Source organism: Excalfactoria chinensis, chromosome 2 (genome assembly GCF_039878825.1).
Source record: "Excalfactoria chinensis isolate bCotChi1 chromosome 2, bCotChi1.hap2, whole genome shotgun sequence".
Lineage (NCBI taxonomy): Eukaryota > Metazoa > Chordata > Aves > Galliformes > Phasianidae > Excalfactoria > Excalfactoria chinensis.
The window spans coordinates 32350968-32370974 of record NC_092826.1 but is presented as its reverse complement, the minus strand read 5'-3'; the positions used below and the strand labels follow the sequence as shown (position 1 = coordinate 32370974).

The window sequence follows — 20007 nt, the reverse complement described above, 5'->3', positions numbered from 1 at the left end:
AACAAGTATTTCTAGGTAAGAAGTATGTATTCAGCATTAGAACTCCAATCAAATGTATCTTGTAAGGGGGAAGGAAAAACATATTCAAGGAAAAGTAGCAGGTATTATGTGAGAGTGGAGTACAACTTTGCTTTTTTAACTGCTTCTGCCATGCTCAACCAATTAATACACCTTTGTGTAAGAAGAGCTTGTAAATCGTCAAAGTATGACACAGAAAACGCATGAGTGCAGCCAGGATTGGAATCACAAGTACTATCTAAACCAAAGAAGACTCCAACAGAATTTAGCTTTTGGGTTCCACTAACACACAATCTAGACATCCTATGGAACATTTTACATTTCTTTAGTCAAAATAACACCAGAAATGTGACACATGGGTGACCCAGGTCAACTACGACAAATAATAAAATGCAATGTGCAACTAGCATGTCCCAGAATCTAACGTCCTACATTTAAATCTACTAAAGAAAAGAACAGAGAGGAATAGTTAGTTTTACCACTAGAAAAATACCAATTTGGATATTAATCCAACATAACATCTCATGTAAAAAGAAGAAAAAGGCATACCGATAATTTACAGCTGACCTTCCACATCAAAACAGTCTTTGATTGCTATATATTAGTGAAGTTAAATTTGAGTTTTACATACTACTATGTTCTATGCATAAACTGTCTCCATATCCTCTAGTGGCAAATGTTGAGTCGGGCTGTTTTAAATAATTTACGAGTTTGGTAGTAAATCAACTGTTAATAACATATATATTTCTAATCTTTAAGATTTTCTAGTTATTCTTCCTAAACAAGCACTGTAGATGTGCTTGAATAAAACATTTCACACATGACGACAGAATTTCTATGTTCCAGCATCTACTATAAAGGTGTTTTTAAACAAGTCTACTCTTCCCACTGTGATATCACATATTAAATACGAGTCATTTTACGCTAGTTACATTTATTAAGAGAGTTGTTTCTACTTTTAAAGTGTAAAGTAAGCCTTCTAGAATTTGAATTACAAATACTGATTGTTACCTGGTTCTTACATCTAATTTGCATCTATTGATGATACAGGATAACTCAAACAGAATTGGGAACCATCCTCTCACCCACACTCTGTCTTCAGGAGCTACATTCATATCATCACTGGTATATTCCTTGAAGGCCTTTAGAAGCAAACACAGTGTTATATGGAGCCGGAGCAATTCTTCACAAGCAAAATACAAGTTGGACTAGAAATAATAAGCTCTACTGTACTTAATGCTGTGCTAATACTACTGCAGTAGTACTACAGCCTGATACCTCAGGTGAGTGAGAAAGTGAACTGTTTTTTGAAGTAATGCTTTAGAATACTATGAAAGCTCAAAAATAAACTAAATGATAGATTCAAACATTAGGATTTTCATGCTGTTTGCACTGAGCCTCTTACTCTGTTCTGTAGAGACAGCACTGTAAGGATCTACCAAAATATAAGGAGATCAAGCATTTCTGCTTGTGTCATTATACGCTAACATTTCTCAGTACAAAGCAGATCCTGAAATATGTTCATCTCCAGCAGTTCTCAGGAAAGCCAACAGATGAACTAGGAAGATGAGAGGCAAGACAGAGAAATTTGCTGATAACCTTAAAACAAATGGCATTCTATATTCCTGTTCCTTCTAAATTAAGTATGTTTCTCACTAATCTCTGAAACTTGAAGCAAAGCCAATAAGATTAGCACTTTCACTTTATTCAAACACTGTTCATTAAAAAACCCAATTTAATTAATGCAGGTGATACCTGAGGTCTATCAGATACGTATTTTGCACAGTGGCGAATGAGGCGGATGGCTTCCATACTCGTATCTGGAAATGCTGCATTGCAGGCAAATTCAGACAAGCACTTTACTGCATCCTGGAAAGAATCTATGGTGGCTGGGAAGTGTTTTTCAAACACAATTGCTGGGGGGAAAAAAAAAAAAAAGTGTGAACAGAAGAAAAAGGTAATGCTTCAAAAATCTACTAATTCTAATATGAACTACTTGTAAGAAATCACAAGAGGTCGATGTTGTGAAAGCCTTGATTACTGAACAAAACTAAAACATCAACGCTCAGCAAAAATAATCACTCAAAAACATGACCTTCTGATAGTAAATGTCTAAAATAAATCAAGGTAGCACCTAGTCTAAAGGTGACTTACTACTTAAGGTATCTAAGATTGCTGCTTAACACTACATCTGTGATTGGAGCTTCAGAGGGCCACCTAAAACAATGTGATTCATTTTCCCCCAGCAGTACGGTCCTCTGGTCTCGATTTTTAAATAGGAGGAATTTTGAAGGAGTAGTGCATTCAGAATGAAGTGCTGAAAATGTTTTAGGAATTTGCAGACAGTGAGATGGAATAAGAACCCTTTTGGCATTTAAATTCTGAGCTCTAGATCAGAATGGAAAAAAAGCCCAAACCCAGCAGTTCCACCTATTTCAGCAGAGCTGTACATAACTATGAGAAAGAAAGCAAACAACATAACAGTAAAATGACTACCCAATTTGTTGTTGTGTCTATTTTTCCCCTGGAAATAATAGAACATTGCTACACTAAAATGAAAAAGTACATATCAAGGAAAACAATCTAAGGCTTGACTGGTTTTACTATGGAAGACTGTAAGCAGTCAAATGTTTCAAAAGACCTAAAGGGAAGACAGATGACAACGACCTGACTGAATTACATCAGAATGCTTCTTACCAGAGGATTGTTTGTACAATATATAACATAAAACAATATGATTTCCTAAAGCAAGCAGTGAGCTTTATTAAGCATGCTGTTGAACCAGGAGAGAAACAAAGCTCCTCAGCCTCCAGAATCACAACCATTTTCATGATGTTTGATCATCATCCATACTCACTGACAATGTGTCCTGTAGTCTGGAATGCAAGTTCCACTATACTTTCATCTTGATCTGAGGCAGCCAAATGAAAAACTGAAAAAATATTCTTCCAACCAGAACGGATGTTGGCAGCTTGGGAATTTACCATCTGCGCAATGCACCGGACAACCATGTCTCGAATAGTAGGAGATCTGAATGAAGATGATAAATGGTAATTGTTTAAACTAAATTAACCAATTAGGATATAATAGTTCTTCAGCAACTGATTTTAAGGAGGTAATCTGAAACATTAACTGCAAAAGTTGGCGCTTATCATTCCAAGGGACTGAGTTAATTATAAGCCATTACCTGTTTCTCTTCATTATATGTTCAAATGGTCTTAAGAAGTCCTTCTGAAATCGGAAATTAGCAAGTTCTCCTTTTTCTAAGAACTTCATTGATAACTGCCTTAATGAGTCTACCGCAAAAATAGCTACATCTTCATTGGGATTGCAGCCAACCTGACAACACAGAGTAGTAATTAAAGTAAGTTGGGATCACATTTCTTACAGATTTAGCTCAAGTTGCCTTTACATTCGGTCATGGACAGTGGAGCACTACTGGAAAATTAACCAATTTCAACTGTAGCCAATTCTATAAGCCACAATCACTAATGCAATTCATTCATTCCTAACCAACTCCAACCATATTCTACATTACACATCCTTGCATTTAAACTTCCTCAAAACAAACAAGCTGTGTGTGAAGACTCTTACAAGCTGTATCCAAAATGTGTAAATCTTCACTTAAAAATAGACTGGAGCAGAAAACAGCCTCTTATCTATCCCAAGTCTCATAAAACACCCAAGCACGTAGAACATGCAACTAAAAGAAGCTAGTTCAAGACTCAGATCGTGATAAATAACTTGATGTATGTGCCCTTGCTTTGCATTTATTATACTGTGCACTTCTGCCTTAGACATTTTTCAAGCTTTACATTTTTTGATGTTTTAAACTATTTACAGAGAATGACAGAAAATCAATATAATTCAGATGAGAATGTTTCCAGCAAATCTCTAAGTAAAATTTGTATTAATAAATCAAGCAGCATACCAATTAATAGAGATACCTTATTAAAATGATCTCCAATAACTTCCCAGATTCTAGACCACTGTAGCCTAATCCGACCCATGTTGTAGTAAGAAATCTCTACTATCTTCTGCAGGCTGAACATTCGAGGGTGAGTAGCAGACAGCAGTTCATCCATAGATACAGCACAAAGCCAACGAACGAAATCCACTGTTAAATGACCAGATATTAATACAGCATTGATCCAAAGTCTATCACAAAGTTATATATATAAAACATGAAATATAAAACCTACCAATAGCATTTCCATCCAATCTTGTAGATCCTGTAAATATTCTGTAGAGTAAAGATTAAGACGTTATTACAATGTCTTAAAAAAAAAATCTATTAACCACGTACTCAAGCCTTTATAACCCATCCAATATTATTTATTCCATATTAGAAACTGTGAAAATAAAAGCAGAAATATTTCAATTACTTCTAATATTTAAAAATTGCTCCACACAATACATGGAAACATGGCAATGAACGCTGTTTCTAATTCTATCTGCTCCCTGACGGTGACAGATGAGTAACATCAGCCTCTTTATAAACTATGCAGGCCTTCTTCAAATGGATAAGACAGCCTTCTCCAGAGTGCATGATTCCTACTTGCCTTGACAAATAGATACTTGAAACACTTTTCATTTATGAAGTGGGGAGAAACATTGCCAACCTACAGAGCTATTGCGTGTTTGACATTAAGCCCCTCCAGGTAGCTCAATGTGATTTTACTGCAAGGCAACTTTCACTGAACCGACATCGATCTTGCTGCTATACTCAATCACAGAAAGCCGGTAAGACTTCAGAACACTGCTTTGTTACAGGGTTGTCAATTTTGACAACCATTTAGAAAATGATACTTTCTGATTTCTCATACACTGAGATAGATCCATTAAGAGCTCAGTCAGATCAGTAAACAAGGAATTTTGATGATGTGCACTGTCTCATCAAAACAGTTAATATAAGTATGATTCACAGAAGGCAACACTGAAAAAAAGGAACCCTGAGATGGCAAGAATAAATGTAATACAGTACCTGTCTACAGCAACGACAACGCTTTGGGAGCTAGTTTCACCAATGGACTCTTGAATACTTGCTATCTGCTTCCAATCCACATTTCCACCAACTCCAGTAAACAAGATGTGAAAGTGGATGACAGATAACACAGAAATGGCAGGGAAGAAAGAGAAGTCGTGTCACCACAGTGTTATTATTTTTAATTCACAATAAGTATATAATTGCTTTCCCATGCAAGAGTGGGCATCTCAGTCAACTGCTGCATAATTCTCCTAAGATTCTCTATCCATATGTAAGTTCATTAGTCACATTAAACAGTCCACATTTTGAACCTTTAGATGAATACAAGCATGAAAAAAAGAAATCAAAAACACAAGAACCACCTTTTTCTATCCATCTTTAAATGGATCCTTGGTTGTTCTGCTACTGAAAAGAAACAAACTAGGACAGAGAATACGGCACAAAGCTGAACATTTCTCACTCTATTAGCAGCAAGTAAGTAAATCCACCCTGACAGGTTTCTTTTTAATCATTCATAGAGAAGAACTCCTATCAAAACTCCATCTCACAGGTACATCTCAAGTACAGCAAAATTATCACCTAACAGCAGTGAGGAAAAAAGATACCACTCTGGAAGACAGAAACTGTAAACAACAAAAGCTCATACTAAAATGCTAACTTCAGCAAGTAAGTATATCAAGTTTTCAGCTCTGTTTTCAGCTTTGCAGGGACAGAAAAGTTTTTACATTTCAGACTGCCTCCCAAAAGCCTGTCATTCAATCTCGCTGTGCTCCGCAGCTGGAGGCTTGCGATGATGGCCATCAGATCCAGCTAAATAGGACCAACTGAAGAACTTTTCTAGGACTCTGAATAACTTCCCTGCAGGCACACATATACACGACCTCTTACTAGTATTTCAACAACTTGTAATACTATTGGAGTTGATTAAAACTTTTATTTTAAGCATACAGATCAACTGCCAAGCTCTACTGGCTTGAATACAGGTACTGTATCAGCTAACAAATGTACTGCTCTGTGTGTGAGGTGAACTGGGAGAGGTATTCCAAAGTCAGACAATCCCAACCAATTCTGCCAGTTTACATGAAATCTTGTTATTACCATAGGATTTATGATCAATGCGGTAAAGCCTCCACAGGCAGCTGATTTCTTACTATTATTTTTTTAAATATGCATTTCTATTCCAACATTTATGAGATTTTTTACAAGGAAACACAGTCGCTTACATAATTTTGCCTTATGAAAAATTAATTCCTTATGTTCACATTGCCCAAGGAGGACTTTCAGTTACCTAAAAGCCACATTTAGGCTACAACTTACTCACTTTTGTCATACAACTTTGCAAACAGAAATTAGAGACAAAGAAAGCCGAACTTTCCAGTTAAAACGCAAAGTTTTAACTCCATTCCTATCAATGAAGTAAATCATTAAATGGTGAACTTTACTTTTACAACATTAGTGCCTGTGACACTGAATTTTCAAGTAAACCCAAAAAGGCTTTAAAAACACCAGATTTTGGACACTGGTTTGAAAGATGAGCCTTATGTGACATCAGGCTGCAGCTTTACTAATTAAACAATAACTTGCCTGTAAAGTGTATGGCTATATACATGGGCATATACATTACGGGTTCTTCAAAGAATACAGGTCTATGGATAGATGTCTAGAAAGCTGCATTTCCAAAAGTCACCATAGTAAAGAAAAAAATCTGCAACACAATTTGCCAAGAAGAGTGGAAAAAAACCAGAAAAGTCAGAAAGGGGTTCTGTCAGAAGGGTCACTTAGCATATTAAGACTAAGTTCCAGTGAGTTGAACACCTTCCAGTAAGACTAAAATCATATTATTAAGAGAAAATAGTTAAATTTCCATATGTGCACAGTAACAAGCATCCCAGAAATTCAATTTGGACAGAAACATTTTTATGTATTTGGGCATACATTATATTTCTTAGAAATAGAGTTGACAGAAGGAGAAAAAAATGTTTATGAGCTAGATCTACACCAATGATTAGCAAGTATGATTTAGAGACACCCGACTACAGTTTACATTCTTGAGCTGTTATGACTTAAAATTTTTAAGAGCCTATCACTGTAGAAATACTCTCAGTACTTGGAAAAAGCAAAGCTGGATAGGTCATTAGGCAACACTGAAGTGCAGGATACAAATGATGAGGGCAGAGAGCACAGTAAATGAGATGTTGGCAGATGCAGTGATTTCCAGGGATAAGGTTTCCCTTCAGCAAATCTTGGCAAGGTGAGACAGGCCAAGGCAGAGCACGATGGAAAGAAAAGGACTCACTGCAGAGTAAGAACTACAGGAGGAAGACACAAAACTGGATAATAAGGATGAGCTGAGGGCTAAAGTCAGGGAAACTAGTAAAACAATCATCACTACTCTGAAAGAACACTGCAAGAACCATAAAGCTTGAGGGAAAACAAAGGTTTTTCTGGACTGTAGATAAAGTCACTCACAAAGCAGGAGATAACTAGCAACATCTTGAAAATGAACATTTTCCTAACAGTCTAATGGAGGTATACAGCCTGGATATTTCCATACCCTACAGCTTTATTCATATATGGTTCAATATTTAGCGTGCTAACTCTGGATTATTATTTAATCTGGTCATACTATCAGCAATGCATTCTTACTTGATCAGCTTTAAATAAAGAGAAATAAAGTATAATTTCCTTACAATTCCTACTTTCCAATCCCAATGATAATAGTACACAGAGCAAAACAAATATTCCAGAGATATCTACTCAAAGCATAAGATACACATGTAGACATCATTTCAGAAGGACCACTCACAAGCAGATCTCTGAATCTGACAGTTGTCAATAATGAAAGCAAGGTGCAAACTGACGTGTGCCTGCATATGAAATACTTAGTATCTGCATTACTTACCCAGCCCTAGCCCCACAAATTCATCAGGTGCCTGATCTTTTGTTCCTGTAAAAGAACCTTCCCTGCCACGCACTGTCCCTGAGATGTAACGAGGTTTTACTCCAGTTCCTATTAGCTGTGCCAGCTCAAGTTGACTGATGCATTTCAGAATCTAGTACAGAGAGAAAAGGAGTTAGTTAGCAACAAAAAGTAGTTTAAAACAGCAAAAACAAAAACCCAAAGGCAGATGTGTATAAATTGTTCTTTTTTTTTTTTCCCCCCAAGTTTTCAAGGTCAGGCAAGTATTCTTGCTCTTCAAAATAAAAATGAGAAGTATTCTGAATATTACAGCATTAGTCTCTTGTAATTTTCTCTCAGAGTTGGACATGTTTTGCTACTTCAGCTGGCTGCAGAACAAGCGATTCTACGTAATGTATGTGTGAAAGCATATATGTGACACTTTACCATAGAACACAGTATTTATGCACAATTGAGCACACAAGTACATCCAAACTCAGTAAGCAGCATTCTTACAGCTCAAAAACATTAACTTTGGTACCTCATGCCAGGAGTTTCCCAAATAGTTTCCATCTGTATGAGCCACTGTGATGAGAGTTTTAATTGTGTCAATATTCTTCTGCTTCATTTCAGTAATACCAGAACTCACTGTAAGTAACGTAAATCTTGCTAATGCTTGGACGTAGGCATCTCTTTCAAGCTACAAAGGAGAGAAAAAAGATGTGTTTTGCATTTTCTCAGTTTCCTTTTTTTAGCACAATATGTAATTTTAACAACATTGACCTTTCTCTTTTTTTAATGCTGCATTTCTGATGCATTTTACAGAACAGAAGTCTCACCAATTCTTCTGTAGTAAGCTACAGGATAAAGTCAGGATCCCTCTACTCGGGAGCACTCAAGTACCATGCGTGACAGCACAGAACATGCAGGACACAAAAGTCATTAGCTTTCTAAGTCTGTTTGTTTCAGGGACGATATCCCCCCCGAAACAGCATGCTGTTTCAGAAGAAACACAGCTTCATAGCTAAGCTTTTAGCATTCTTTTGCTGCACCTGGACCTTCTCTGAAAATGCTGCCTTAGCAGATTCTCCCAACTTTTACAATTTTATTTATTTATTATTATTATTATTTTTTGCAATAGAGACTAAAAAGCATCTGCAGAATTGGTGCTATACACACCAAAGGAAAGACCTCAGGTCTCGTATGAACCTATCACAAGTCTAGAAAGAGGATTACAGGTAAGCTCACAAACAGATTTTACTCTTCTGTCATGTAAGATCTCCAAAATCAATCAACTGAAATGGCTGCAAATCAATGAAACAAATAACAACTGTGAAAGATACTTAACTGTATGAATACCTAAGACTGTTTTTAAATCAAAAATTGTTGGCAGTGCAAAAATAATAACAAACTATATATATATATAAAAAAATAAATTCCAGAATATGTTTTATAGAGGGAGCGGGAATACCACAACAGAGGGCAGCAATACAAGAGCTGAATTCTCATGGAGTCATACAGCTGCCCCATTCAGCCCCAACTTCTGTAACAGAGAATGCTGGTAAAAGCACAGCAAATGAAGCACAAGCATAAAAGTGTGAGCTGTGTGGTAGTAACTGAATAAGTTTTGGAGTCTACAAACTATTTATCTTCTGAAAAAGGGATGTATTTTTACCTCTACAGTCCTACTCTGTTCCACACACATATCCCTTCCTTTTCTAATCCTTTTTCTAAGCCATTAAATTAAAAGAGAAAAACTAAGCCATCTATCAAACAGAAATTAAAACAGATGAGGTAAGCAAACTGCACATATCCTTTATATGCACATCTTGTTCCAGCTGCTTAAGGAAAAAATCCAGAATGTGGCAGGTTGAGGTTAACAGTGTAAGTAATGAAAACAGAACCTTTAGAGAGGTTTTACTGTGGTCAGAGGTGAGCACACACAGCTTAAACTCTATTGTGTGCTTACACAATTAAAACTAAGTGTCTGGCTCCCTCCATTGCCTCTCTGGGCATGTAAAGTAATGATTAACTGTTGTGAGACTGATCTAAACTTCTATATGTTTATTCACCAGCATCAATCAAGGGCACATGAAAAATCTGCTTCCAACAGTAAGGATCCTTAAGTCAGCAGAAGCACAGACCTGCCAGACTCCTTCAAAACACCACAACTCTCTGGCACCTGAAGTCAGACAATGTTTTTATCACATCAGGTCACATCTGGTACCGTACTGAAGTCATCAACAAACCAATACTGCTTAAGAACAGTAACAACAAAACAGAATTCCCACGGCAAACTAGAAAGGAACATCAGTTCTGAGTTGAAATAAACAGAAAACATTAAGTTCCAGCAAATGAGAAGTGTTTCTTTTGAAACACCTCTAGTTCAATGAAGTTTGTAACAGTGGAAAGGTACAACTGCTTCTGCTGTGTTCTTGGAACACTGGGATCTTGAAGCAAACATGTCCTTGCTGTCCCCAGTAAGGACAGACCACAGCAGGACAGGGAGTGAACCTCTGCAGCTGCTGAAACCAATACATGCAGCAGTTCCATGTTTGCAATTTAGAAACAAAAATAACAGAAAAGTGAATTTTTTTGCACACCTGTAGGTTTCAAGGAAGGCTTTGTTAATCAAATTTACATCAGTTCAGGATAAAAAAGAAAAAAAAAATGAAAAGACAGGGAGAGGGTCATTTTCAATGGCCCGGGTTGAAAAGGACCACAATGATCACCTAGTTTCAACCCTCCTGTTACATGCTGGGTTGCCAACCACTAGACCAAGTAGCTGTATGAGAACTCCTAATGTGCCTTACCACATTAGTTCTAGGAAGTTAACTCATGTACTGTATCAGAGTGAAAGAACAGAGGTAAGAATGTTCATATCACATTTCAACAGTTCGGATTTAAGTTAGACTTACACCTTCCCTTTTTTTTGGAGGGGGGAAACTGTTTTTAATTCTAAACAAGAAATAATACATTAATTTGGATCATATCTGTCTTCATTTATCCGTACAGTGTGCTTATGGCATACTAGTCTTTCATTTAGTATGTTCACTACCTATGATTTTAAAATGAAAAGCAAAAACCAAAACCAAGCAACAATTAATCAATTAATTAATCAGAATTACTGTCCTTTAGAGACAAAAAGTCTGGAACTCTTGGCAAGGCACTTAATGCAAAATGCATTTTTATGCATTTATGTCAGGAAAAATATTTTCATTGTCGTTAAGGTTAAAATAGTACCCAATTATTAAAGTCTCAATTTAGTCTCTGTATTTCAGAACAGTATTTCAAACACAGTTCACAGAAAGATTATTTTACTTATGGAACAGCCTAGAAAGCTTTATTTTACATAATATCACCTACACTAAAAAGAAGCTGGACAAAAAGTACTTTGATGGAAAGTACTTATGGGGAAACAAAAATACCGTCCATTGTGACAGAATTTACCACAGAACAAAAGGAAAGATGTTACTTTATTTAAAACACTCTCGGTCAAATATAACAGAAAGATTTCTGTTGCAAGGAACCCTTAAGGATCAGCTGGTATAAGACTGTCGTAAATGCAGAAGTGAGCAGCCTCTAGGAATTAACAGTGTGTAGTTACAGCAACATGGGCTTTTAGAATAATACTAACACTATGCTGCTACTTAAAGTATTGTCTCAACCTTAACCTTAACATTTATTATTTTACCTGTATATTGAAAATGCAAGCAATCCTGATAGCACACCGTATACCCTCCAAACAAAGAGACGCAACTTCTGTGTCATCACAGTCCTGTAGCCCCACACTGAATGCAGCTAGAAAAGGTGTCCATGCCAACTGGAACATATGCAAAATAAAAGCGACATTAACAACTTCTAGTAACATTTATTCTCTTCAAATACATTTTCAACACCTTGCTGAAGCTTAAATTCAGTCCTCAACTCATAACAAACCATGAAGTTGCCTTCTGTAAAAAGGAAAAAGTTATGAGAGAAACAAGAGGAAAAAAAATAGAAGTGTGACAAGCACTTTGTCACAGCAACCAACAAAAAAAAGTCAACTTCAGATAGCTAAAAAACACTATCCCCAAAGTTACATCAATTAAGTGTCTATTACAGTTCTGGTACTCCCTAGACAACCTATGTGTTCTATACGAATACTTCACAGAACAAGGAATAAAAGCAGAGCCAATAATTATGACAAGAGCAGGTATGTTCAACTCTTCAGCATACAGTGTGTTTCATTGCAAAGAAAGCTACGTAATTCAGTAAGTCACATTCATCCTGGTTTAAAAAAAGTTAAAGAAGTAATGCATAAGACAGTGCATTTTATTAATTCAGCTACAATTACTCTAAGACAGTAAAAGGCTGTATACAAGCCCACTGTTTCCTCATGCTTTGTGCGGGATTGCAAGTATACTATGCTCAGCTTAGATGCTATGGCAGGAGAATCCAAACACTTTTGTCCTTGTGGCTTAAGTTCCCTCTCTGACATGAAGAAAAAGGGATCTGAAGATGTAAAGGATTCTGACATAGCTACATGTGGTTATGATAGGAAACCACGGGGTATCAAGGATAATTTTAGCGATAATTACCCCAAGACACTGTAGATGCAAGACAGAATCAATGGCCACAGCAGGCAGCAACAGACTTCACACAATTTCAAGTGAAAACGATTCATCACAGAGTTCTGGTTTCATTTGAGCTGGTAATTCCAAAAGCACTACCTTGATAAAATGCTTAAAACTTGCACACATCAAAACACACCCCCAGGAGATTGTTAAAAAATTCATATGAACTCCCTGATCCAGGACTTAATTCCCTACTGCAAACTGCAGAAGTGCAGTAGGACTTTTTCTTCTTTTTTCCTCACTTCCTTTTATTTGAATTTTCATTAATGCAACCAGAACCAGTGTGAAATATCGCAAAACTGAAATGCTTTCCTATGTTATGAACCATCTAGAGGTCATTATGTTATGCTTTATAACTACATTTCTGCTGATATTTATAACAGTCTTTTGTCATGAAAGGTGAAAATTCATCACTTAAACATACTTTTCATTTTGGAATGCATAGATGGTCGCATAAAGTGTACCACTGCTCTGATTTAACCAATTCGGCACCTATGCAGATGTGATAAGTTTTACTGTATCATCAATGGGTGAAGGAGATAGCTAGAAATTTAGAACATTTGCTGAAATCTAAATTATAAAGCCTAAATGAAGCACAGGAGGTTAAGCATTCATAACTTCTATACCTCATGTTTGGCAAGACAGTTCTCTCTCCAACATACAGCATTGTCATCAGTTCTTTAATTAGATGATGACAAGAAAATTTCTCTTATTAACTTCACAGAACTTATTCAGGGTGCTTCCCAGATGGTTTATATTTTGCTCTTTGAAAAAAAAACACGGGGATTTTACAAATGAACTTCTCAGATATGAAAGACTAGGGATGTCAGATCAGGAGGGCTGGTAATGCAAATGGGAAACAAAAAAATCTATGGTTTTTTTACATGCCTGTATGCAAGTTATTTCATGTCAGCCTTTAAGAAGACAATAGAGAGAAATAGCGTACAGTACATCCCTGCTAAGTAATGTCCGAAACTAGATCTTAATCAAGGGCTTCATACTGCATTATTCTGTATGGAGTAATGACCTACTTACCAATTATTAATACTGGTGATTATGGAGTAATGACCTACTTACCAATTATTAATACTGGTGATAAACAACTTAGAATTTTGCCTCACAGACAGCAGTTCCACAGCTACATCCTCATTCCCTCCCTAACCAGGGCCTAAAGGTTAATTTGACCCCATAGCACACTGCATCAGGGAACTATCTGTCTCTTTTCAGAGTAGTCTTCAGAGAATTTAACTCCCTGTAGCAGTTCACATAGGGGTCATATGAACACCTGGGACAAGGGCAGCTAATGAGAGCACACAAAAAGAGCACAACAATCTCTCTCAGCATCAGTTTACCAAAATGAATTAGTGGCCTAAAGTTATATCCACTAGCATTCTCCAACACAGTAAGCTATTGAGCATATTTTATAACTACAAAACTGAGTCACTGGTATGGGAAAAGCAATTTGGGTTGCAGATAACTTTGCACCTATACAATGGTAAGGAAGGCTGTTTAGAATAATACAAGTTTTAAAAGCAAACAAATAAAAAACCATCCAAGTTTAATACAGGTCTAGATACCTGCCCCCAGACTAGACAACCACTTAAATCCCTCTGAAATACTCATTGGAAACAGAGAACATCAGGAGGGACTGTAACTATGGACTGGGATACTCTGAGACTGTTCGGACTACATCTCCATACATGAAATAAAAAATTCCATTATTTCAAGTTCTTAACTACTTTTCACACTTCTGTTTCCCTCAACACCCCTCCTAATTTCTCCACTGTATCAAGGCACACAAAATCCTCAAATCCCAATGTAAACAGAACTGCATTAGAAGAACTTTCTTTCCCTTACATGTTAAATAATTTAGAAAAGAATCAAAACACAGCAGATACATACCCTCAGTATTTTCAGCAAGTTCTGTCTGTCAGCTTTTTGTATGAAGAAGAAACTCTACGATATTTACATGAAGTATCTAAAAATGTAGCTCACCTTAAACATGGGTCTCACATGCTCCAGGTGTGTTGCACTGGTAAACGGTGCCTGAACATGACTCACTGCCTCCATTAGAGCTTTAGCTGTCTTAGCCATTTGTTCCATTTCCAGATTATACAGGAGCCTTCTCTGCTTTTCACTGGCAACACCTGAAAGCACATTTTTTCCTCTTTTTACATTCGTACATCTATAGCAGGGGCATCTTCCACAGTAACAGAATTTTAGAAACTTTCCAACAAATTCCATACTTCAATTTGGGTGTTCTTATTATTGTTGTATCGTTCTTGTTATTCTCCAAAGTTACCAAAGAATCACAGAACAGCCTGGGTTGAAAAGGACTACAATGACCCTGCTATGTGCAGGGTCGCCAACCACCAGACCAGGCTTCCCAGAGCCACATCCAGCCTGGCCTTGAATGGGGCATCCACAACCTCCTTGGGCAACCTGTTCCAGTGCGTCACCATCCTCTGTGTGAAAAACTTCCTCCTAATATCTAACCTAAACCTCCCTGACTTAGTTTAAAACTATTCCCTCTTGTCCTATCCACCCATGAAAACCGTCATTAAGTTAATGCATCAGCAACTTAAGACACGTTTATGTGTGAAATGTAACCTAATTTTGACCCAATTTGCATAAAGAAACCCATTCCTTCTCTATCACCTCAAATGACAGCATAAAAATCATATCCACTAAGCTAACTTCAAAATGAATGGAAGTTTCATAGCAAGACATCACCACAGCAAACCACAGAAGTACAGGGACATCTTTTTTCTCAGAGAACTACTTTTTCACCTTTTCATTTCAGTAGTGAAACGCCCATCTTATCAAGAAAAACAAACTGAAGCCTAATATATTCAGCTTTTTGAAAATTATAATAAAAAATTAACTGATTATTGAAAATCAGATAGGTGCTTTTTCCAGACAAAATTTCCTGCAAGCAGTCTGTTCAAAAGACTAACCTAGGACTTCTGCTTAAGCACATACAAATTTGGCTACATTAGGAATAAAACGATCTCTCTTAATAGTCTCTGTCTAACAACTAGAATGAGTAACTTCTGAATTTTCACATGGTGTAAACCACAAGGAAGTTATTCTGATATTAGAGAGAAGAAAAGATAATGTGAAAAGCATCTAGGGCCCTGTATATGAAACAATGAAAACCTTTCTGAAGAAGTCTGCTTACTGGAGGAAAAAAAAACACCAATAAAAAAACAGCACAATGCTTAGCCCCAAACCAGAAGGTACTACTACTGTGTTTGTTCTGCACCATGCCTATCTGACAATACTCCTATTTCATGAAGCCCTCAAATGTATCTCCCTCTGTTGATGGTCAACAACAAAACCCATATTCAGCATACGAAACACATTAAAAATCAGAAATTCAGTAGCACAGGGAAGTGAAAATAAACAGTTGCATTTAATACACATTTGAAGATAGCAGCATGCATTTATGTCAAGTAAAAGAACATGACATGAGTTATATAAGTCTATTATTGAGTTATAGAAATCATACTGATTTCATTGCTCTCTCATTTTAAATAGGAGATATAGTTACAGGACACTGAAGAGTCAATGCTAAATGCAGTTACTTACTTTGCTTACTGGATTTTGTAGGTATTGTTAATTCTTTTGTTTCTTTCATTGAAATCTTCTTTCCAGCTATTTCATTATAGATAGCAGACAAATATTCTTCAGGGAGATCTTTACTGTCATTGATCCCTCTATTCATTTTAATATATTGTTCTTTTGTCATTTTATTCTTAACCTGAAAATCAGAAAGAACCTATTAATATGAACAGGAAGCAATATGGCTGGCAATCCTGCCTGTGACAGGGAACTTTGAATTTGATGATCCTTGTGGTCCCTTCCAACCCAAGCTTTACTATGACTAAACTGAACTTTTTTTTTACAACTATGTTGTCAAAAGGGCTGAAACTTAGATGTCTACAGATGATAAAAATACTTCCATAGCAACATACCTGTGGACTGTGAAGATCCGTTGTCAACATGATAATTGAGTAAGCCAAGACATATGCAGTGTCTGCACTAGCAAAAAGAGTTTGCCTGAGTTGAGAAAGAAGAAAAATAACAGCAAATTTAACATATTAGGAACTTTTACTTATTATTCCACTTTCCATAGTTCAGGAGATAAAGCGTGGCTTACCCTTGGTTACATTCTAAATATCTAGCAGCAAATTTCTCCATTAGCCGATCAATTTTTTGAGCCTCTCCTGGAAGGCGAAATCCCTCTAGAAACAGACGCAGAGCTGAAACAAAATCCTTTCCTGAGAAGTCGTGTTGGTCTACGTATGCATACATGACTTCTTTGTTGAATTTATCATTGTCTCCCAGGAACTCCCCAACCTGAGTCTAAAATAAGAAAAATACAAACTAGCACATTTACACTGGGGAGGGGAAGAGAGGGAAGAGATGTAGGCAGAATAAGAGCAACAGACTCATACCGCCAATACACCGCACGAAAAGGAAGGCCCGAATGTAGCTCAGACTGCTGCTTCTCCTCTACTCTCTAAAGCAAGGCATTTTGCCTAGATATTCTAATGCTCTCTTGCATGCTCTATATGCCTCCTATTCTACTTCTCTGATTTGACTCATGTACTATTTTGTTCTATAAGACAAAGACCGCACGTTCAAAAGACAGTGTTACCAGTGACTGTTCTTTCTCTGCTCTTCATAGCCAGGGAACTTACAGGAATGAAAGGTTTACTAACAGAAACTTAATTCCTACTGCAGTACAGATTTCAAATGCCTGAGAGCCATGCCCAAATATACGTTAGTCATGTTCAAATGCATCCCCCTGGTGACTGTCAGTGTCACTATCAGTGCTACCCTGGATTCAGAGAAAGGCATCTATGAAAAATACTTTGCATTCAGATAAATATGTCTGCGTATGTGAGCGAGGCTAACAATTTTTGATGTCTGATTCTAAATTCCAGTACTGAAATTTGTCACTGAAGCCAGAGCTGCAATCATGGGTATATGCACATCTTTCCTTAGGAAACAACTGGTTGGCTATTAAGCACAGTGGTGCTGCCTGCTGTTTAAGAAAGCCTTGTCATTTGCGACAATACCAATGTAAGATATTCCCATCCTCTTCTGCCAGACACTGCAGAACAATCCCAAGTTCTGCAACAGCTCCCTAGCAGTAAATCAAACCAAACACAGCATCTAGACTAAGTAACTTTCCACTGGGAGGCAGCAAATGTGCTTTTCACATTGTCTGTGCCACATTATTTTTAAGCTGTCTATAAAGTGCAGTTAATTCTGGCAGTCCCTTTCTGGACTCAATAAATACTCTTAACTAAAACACAGGCCTAGTAACAATAGTAAGTCTTGAGTCAGCTCAATTAGGTCTGTCTTTTTACACTCCACTGAAGTGTAGGATGCTTATAGGATGGGGAACAACTCTTTCATAATGCATTACTAATACCATGACTTCCCAAATTCTCAAAGACAGAAGTTACCCTCTCCATTGCACAAGCACATTATACACTTTAAAACACTCGTACAACTGGCAATTAATATCAAAACATCAGCATAACCAGGAAGAAACATCGGGAAAACAGTTCTCTTACTGAATCTAATCTCTCCTCCTGGTGCAAGAACTGAGCAATATCTTCAGGGGTAGTGCCAAGCATTCCTTGCTCTTGCAGATACTGAATCCCCCTCTTTGGCTTCTTATTGAATCTGTACAATCAAGATCAGGATGGAACGAGAGTTAACTTTCTTAGCTATGCACAAAACCATAAATGCTTCAACAAAGAAGATTAAATAAATTTTGGATGAGAGATTAAAAATTCGCATGTAAGTATTTTCCCTTTATCAAACTTCATATCAGAAAGGAGTAAGTTATTCCTGATTATTCCCTTCATCAAACAATGACTTTTTACTCCTGTGAATTGCCACCTCTTCCTCTTTCTTATGTAAATGCCCTCATGGCATCCAAGCAGGTCCCACTATACAGAACTATTATTTATTCTTATTTTCTGTTTCTGCTCTTCCCTGATCTAACAAAAACAAACTAGAATTCCATGTCTATTGCACATTCCAGAACTGTATATATGTGTGTATACATATGAATATATACATATGTACATGTATAAATAAAATGCATGTTTTGAAGTGCTATCTCCAGGAAAAAAAAACCACATAAAAACAGCAAATTCTTTGTCTGGAAAGAAATAATTATGCTTTGTTGCTCTTCATTTTTGTCTCTGTGAATGACTCCACAAATCCCTGAGTTGCCTGTAAGAATGGAAATGTACTAGACAAGAAACCAAGCAACAGAAAGAAACTGAAACACTGAAGGCCTAAGGAATATTTTTTCAGAGTCTGAATACTACACTACAGAAAACTTCTAGTTTTGCTTATAGTGATCTCAACGAAGACATGAGGAGACAAGTCTGAAATCACATGGAAGATTCGTGTCAGAATCCATGTGCAATGATATTATTCTACAGTTCAAATTATGAAAAAATAATGAATTACAAGGAGACTATTTGCTCTTCCACCAGTAACATGTACAGGTACAATTTAACTGATGACGTGAGTTCAATGTTCTTTATATACCAATCAGAAAACTTTTTAGACAAGCAGGTCTGGAGAAAAAAGAACAAACATTCAGAGTACTCATCTTCTAGCTGTGAGGAATTAGGTTAACACAAAACACTGTTGACAGGCTCCAAAGGGGACACCATTCAGCACTCTTTCACCAGAGGAAGTGCTGTTACATCCAGAGTTTTTTTCCTAACACAAGATGAGTATCTATGAGGAGAAGGAAGAAAAACCCAGGAATCTTCATAGTTCCAAAAGAATCCACCCTCCCATGGGTGATAAAAGGCACTCACAAGTCAATTCCTTGTTCTATTATTTCCTTTTGTTGCTTTAGGACCTCAAACTGCTCTGGGTTGTCAGTGCCAGACATCTGTGTGCTGTAGCTGCCAATTCCTGATGAAGCAGTAGAATCCAAGGAATTCAAGCTTCCATATCTGTTAATTGTCTCAGGGTGTTTGGTATCGCTGCTGTCCTGTTCTGTAGGTTTTTCTTGCCCTACAAATTGGAAAGGTGACATATGTAGGAAATACAGCACATTCAAGTGAAAAGAAATCGAAATCAAGTCAAAATAATTCTTCAGTTATTTTTCAAATCCTCTCTAAGGGCTTCTAAAAGTTAAAACAGTTATCATCAATGATCTATTTATTTTTTCTATAAATACTCTGATTTTGTTTTCACTGGGAAAGTAAGCAAAAAAAAATCACCACAGTGCATCAAGGAGGATTCTTTCAGTGTACCATGTATTTGATATTTAAGCTTTAAATTACAACTATAATCTGCAGCCCAGTTAGGAAAAAACAAGAACTTAGAAATCCTTCAGTTAGATCCTTTTATTCTCAAGGTGGAAGTTACTTCTGACACGAAGCAAATCACACTAAACGTTTCTGAAACAGAGTACTTAAAAACTTTGTGATCAC

The 20007-nt window shown here is 36.8% G+C and overlaps 1 protein-coding gene across 1 annotated transcript in view; it reads right to left on the bottom strand.

Annotated features, from left to right (window-relative positions):
- ARFGEF1 (ARF guanine nucleotide exchange factor 1) overlaps window positions 1-20007 on the bottom strand; it is a 76758-nt gene that overhangs the window by 10333 nt on the left and 46418 nt on the right. The window contains exons 14-29 of the mRNA XM_072328434.1: window positions 19384-19585; window positions 18112-18223; window positions 16683-16888; window positions 16498-16582; window positions 16112-16283; window positions 14516-14667; window positions 11599-11727; window positions 8446-8604; window positions 7908-8058; window positions 5003-5093; window positions 4221-4261; window positions 3966-4135; window positions 3206-3357; window positions 2876-3048; window positions 1774-1934; window positions 1030-1160 (exon numbers count right to left, since the gene is read on the bottom strand). Coding sequence (XP_072184535.1) covers window positions 1030-1160; window positions 1774-1934; window positions 2876-3048; window positions 3206-3357; window positions 3966-4135; window positions 4221-4261; window positions 5003-5093; window positions 7908-8058; window positions 8446-8604; window positions 11599-11727; window positions 14516-14667; window positions 16112-16283; window positions 16498-16582; window positions 16683-16888; window positions 18112-18223; window positions 19384-19585 — 2287 coding nt within the window. The remainder of the gene's footprint in view (window positions 1-1029; window positions 1161-1773; window positions 1935-2875; window positions 3049-3205; window positions 3358-3965; window positions 4136-4220; window positions 4262-5002; window positions 5094-7907; window positions 8059-8445; window positions 8605-11598; window positions 11728-14515; window positions 14668-16111; window positions 16284-16497; window positions 16583-16682; window positions 16889-18111; window positions 18224-19383; window positions 19586-20007) is intronic.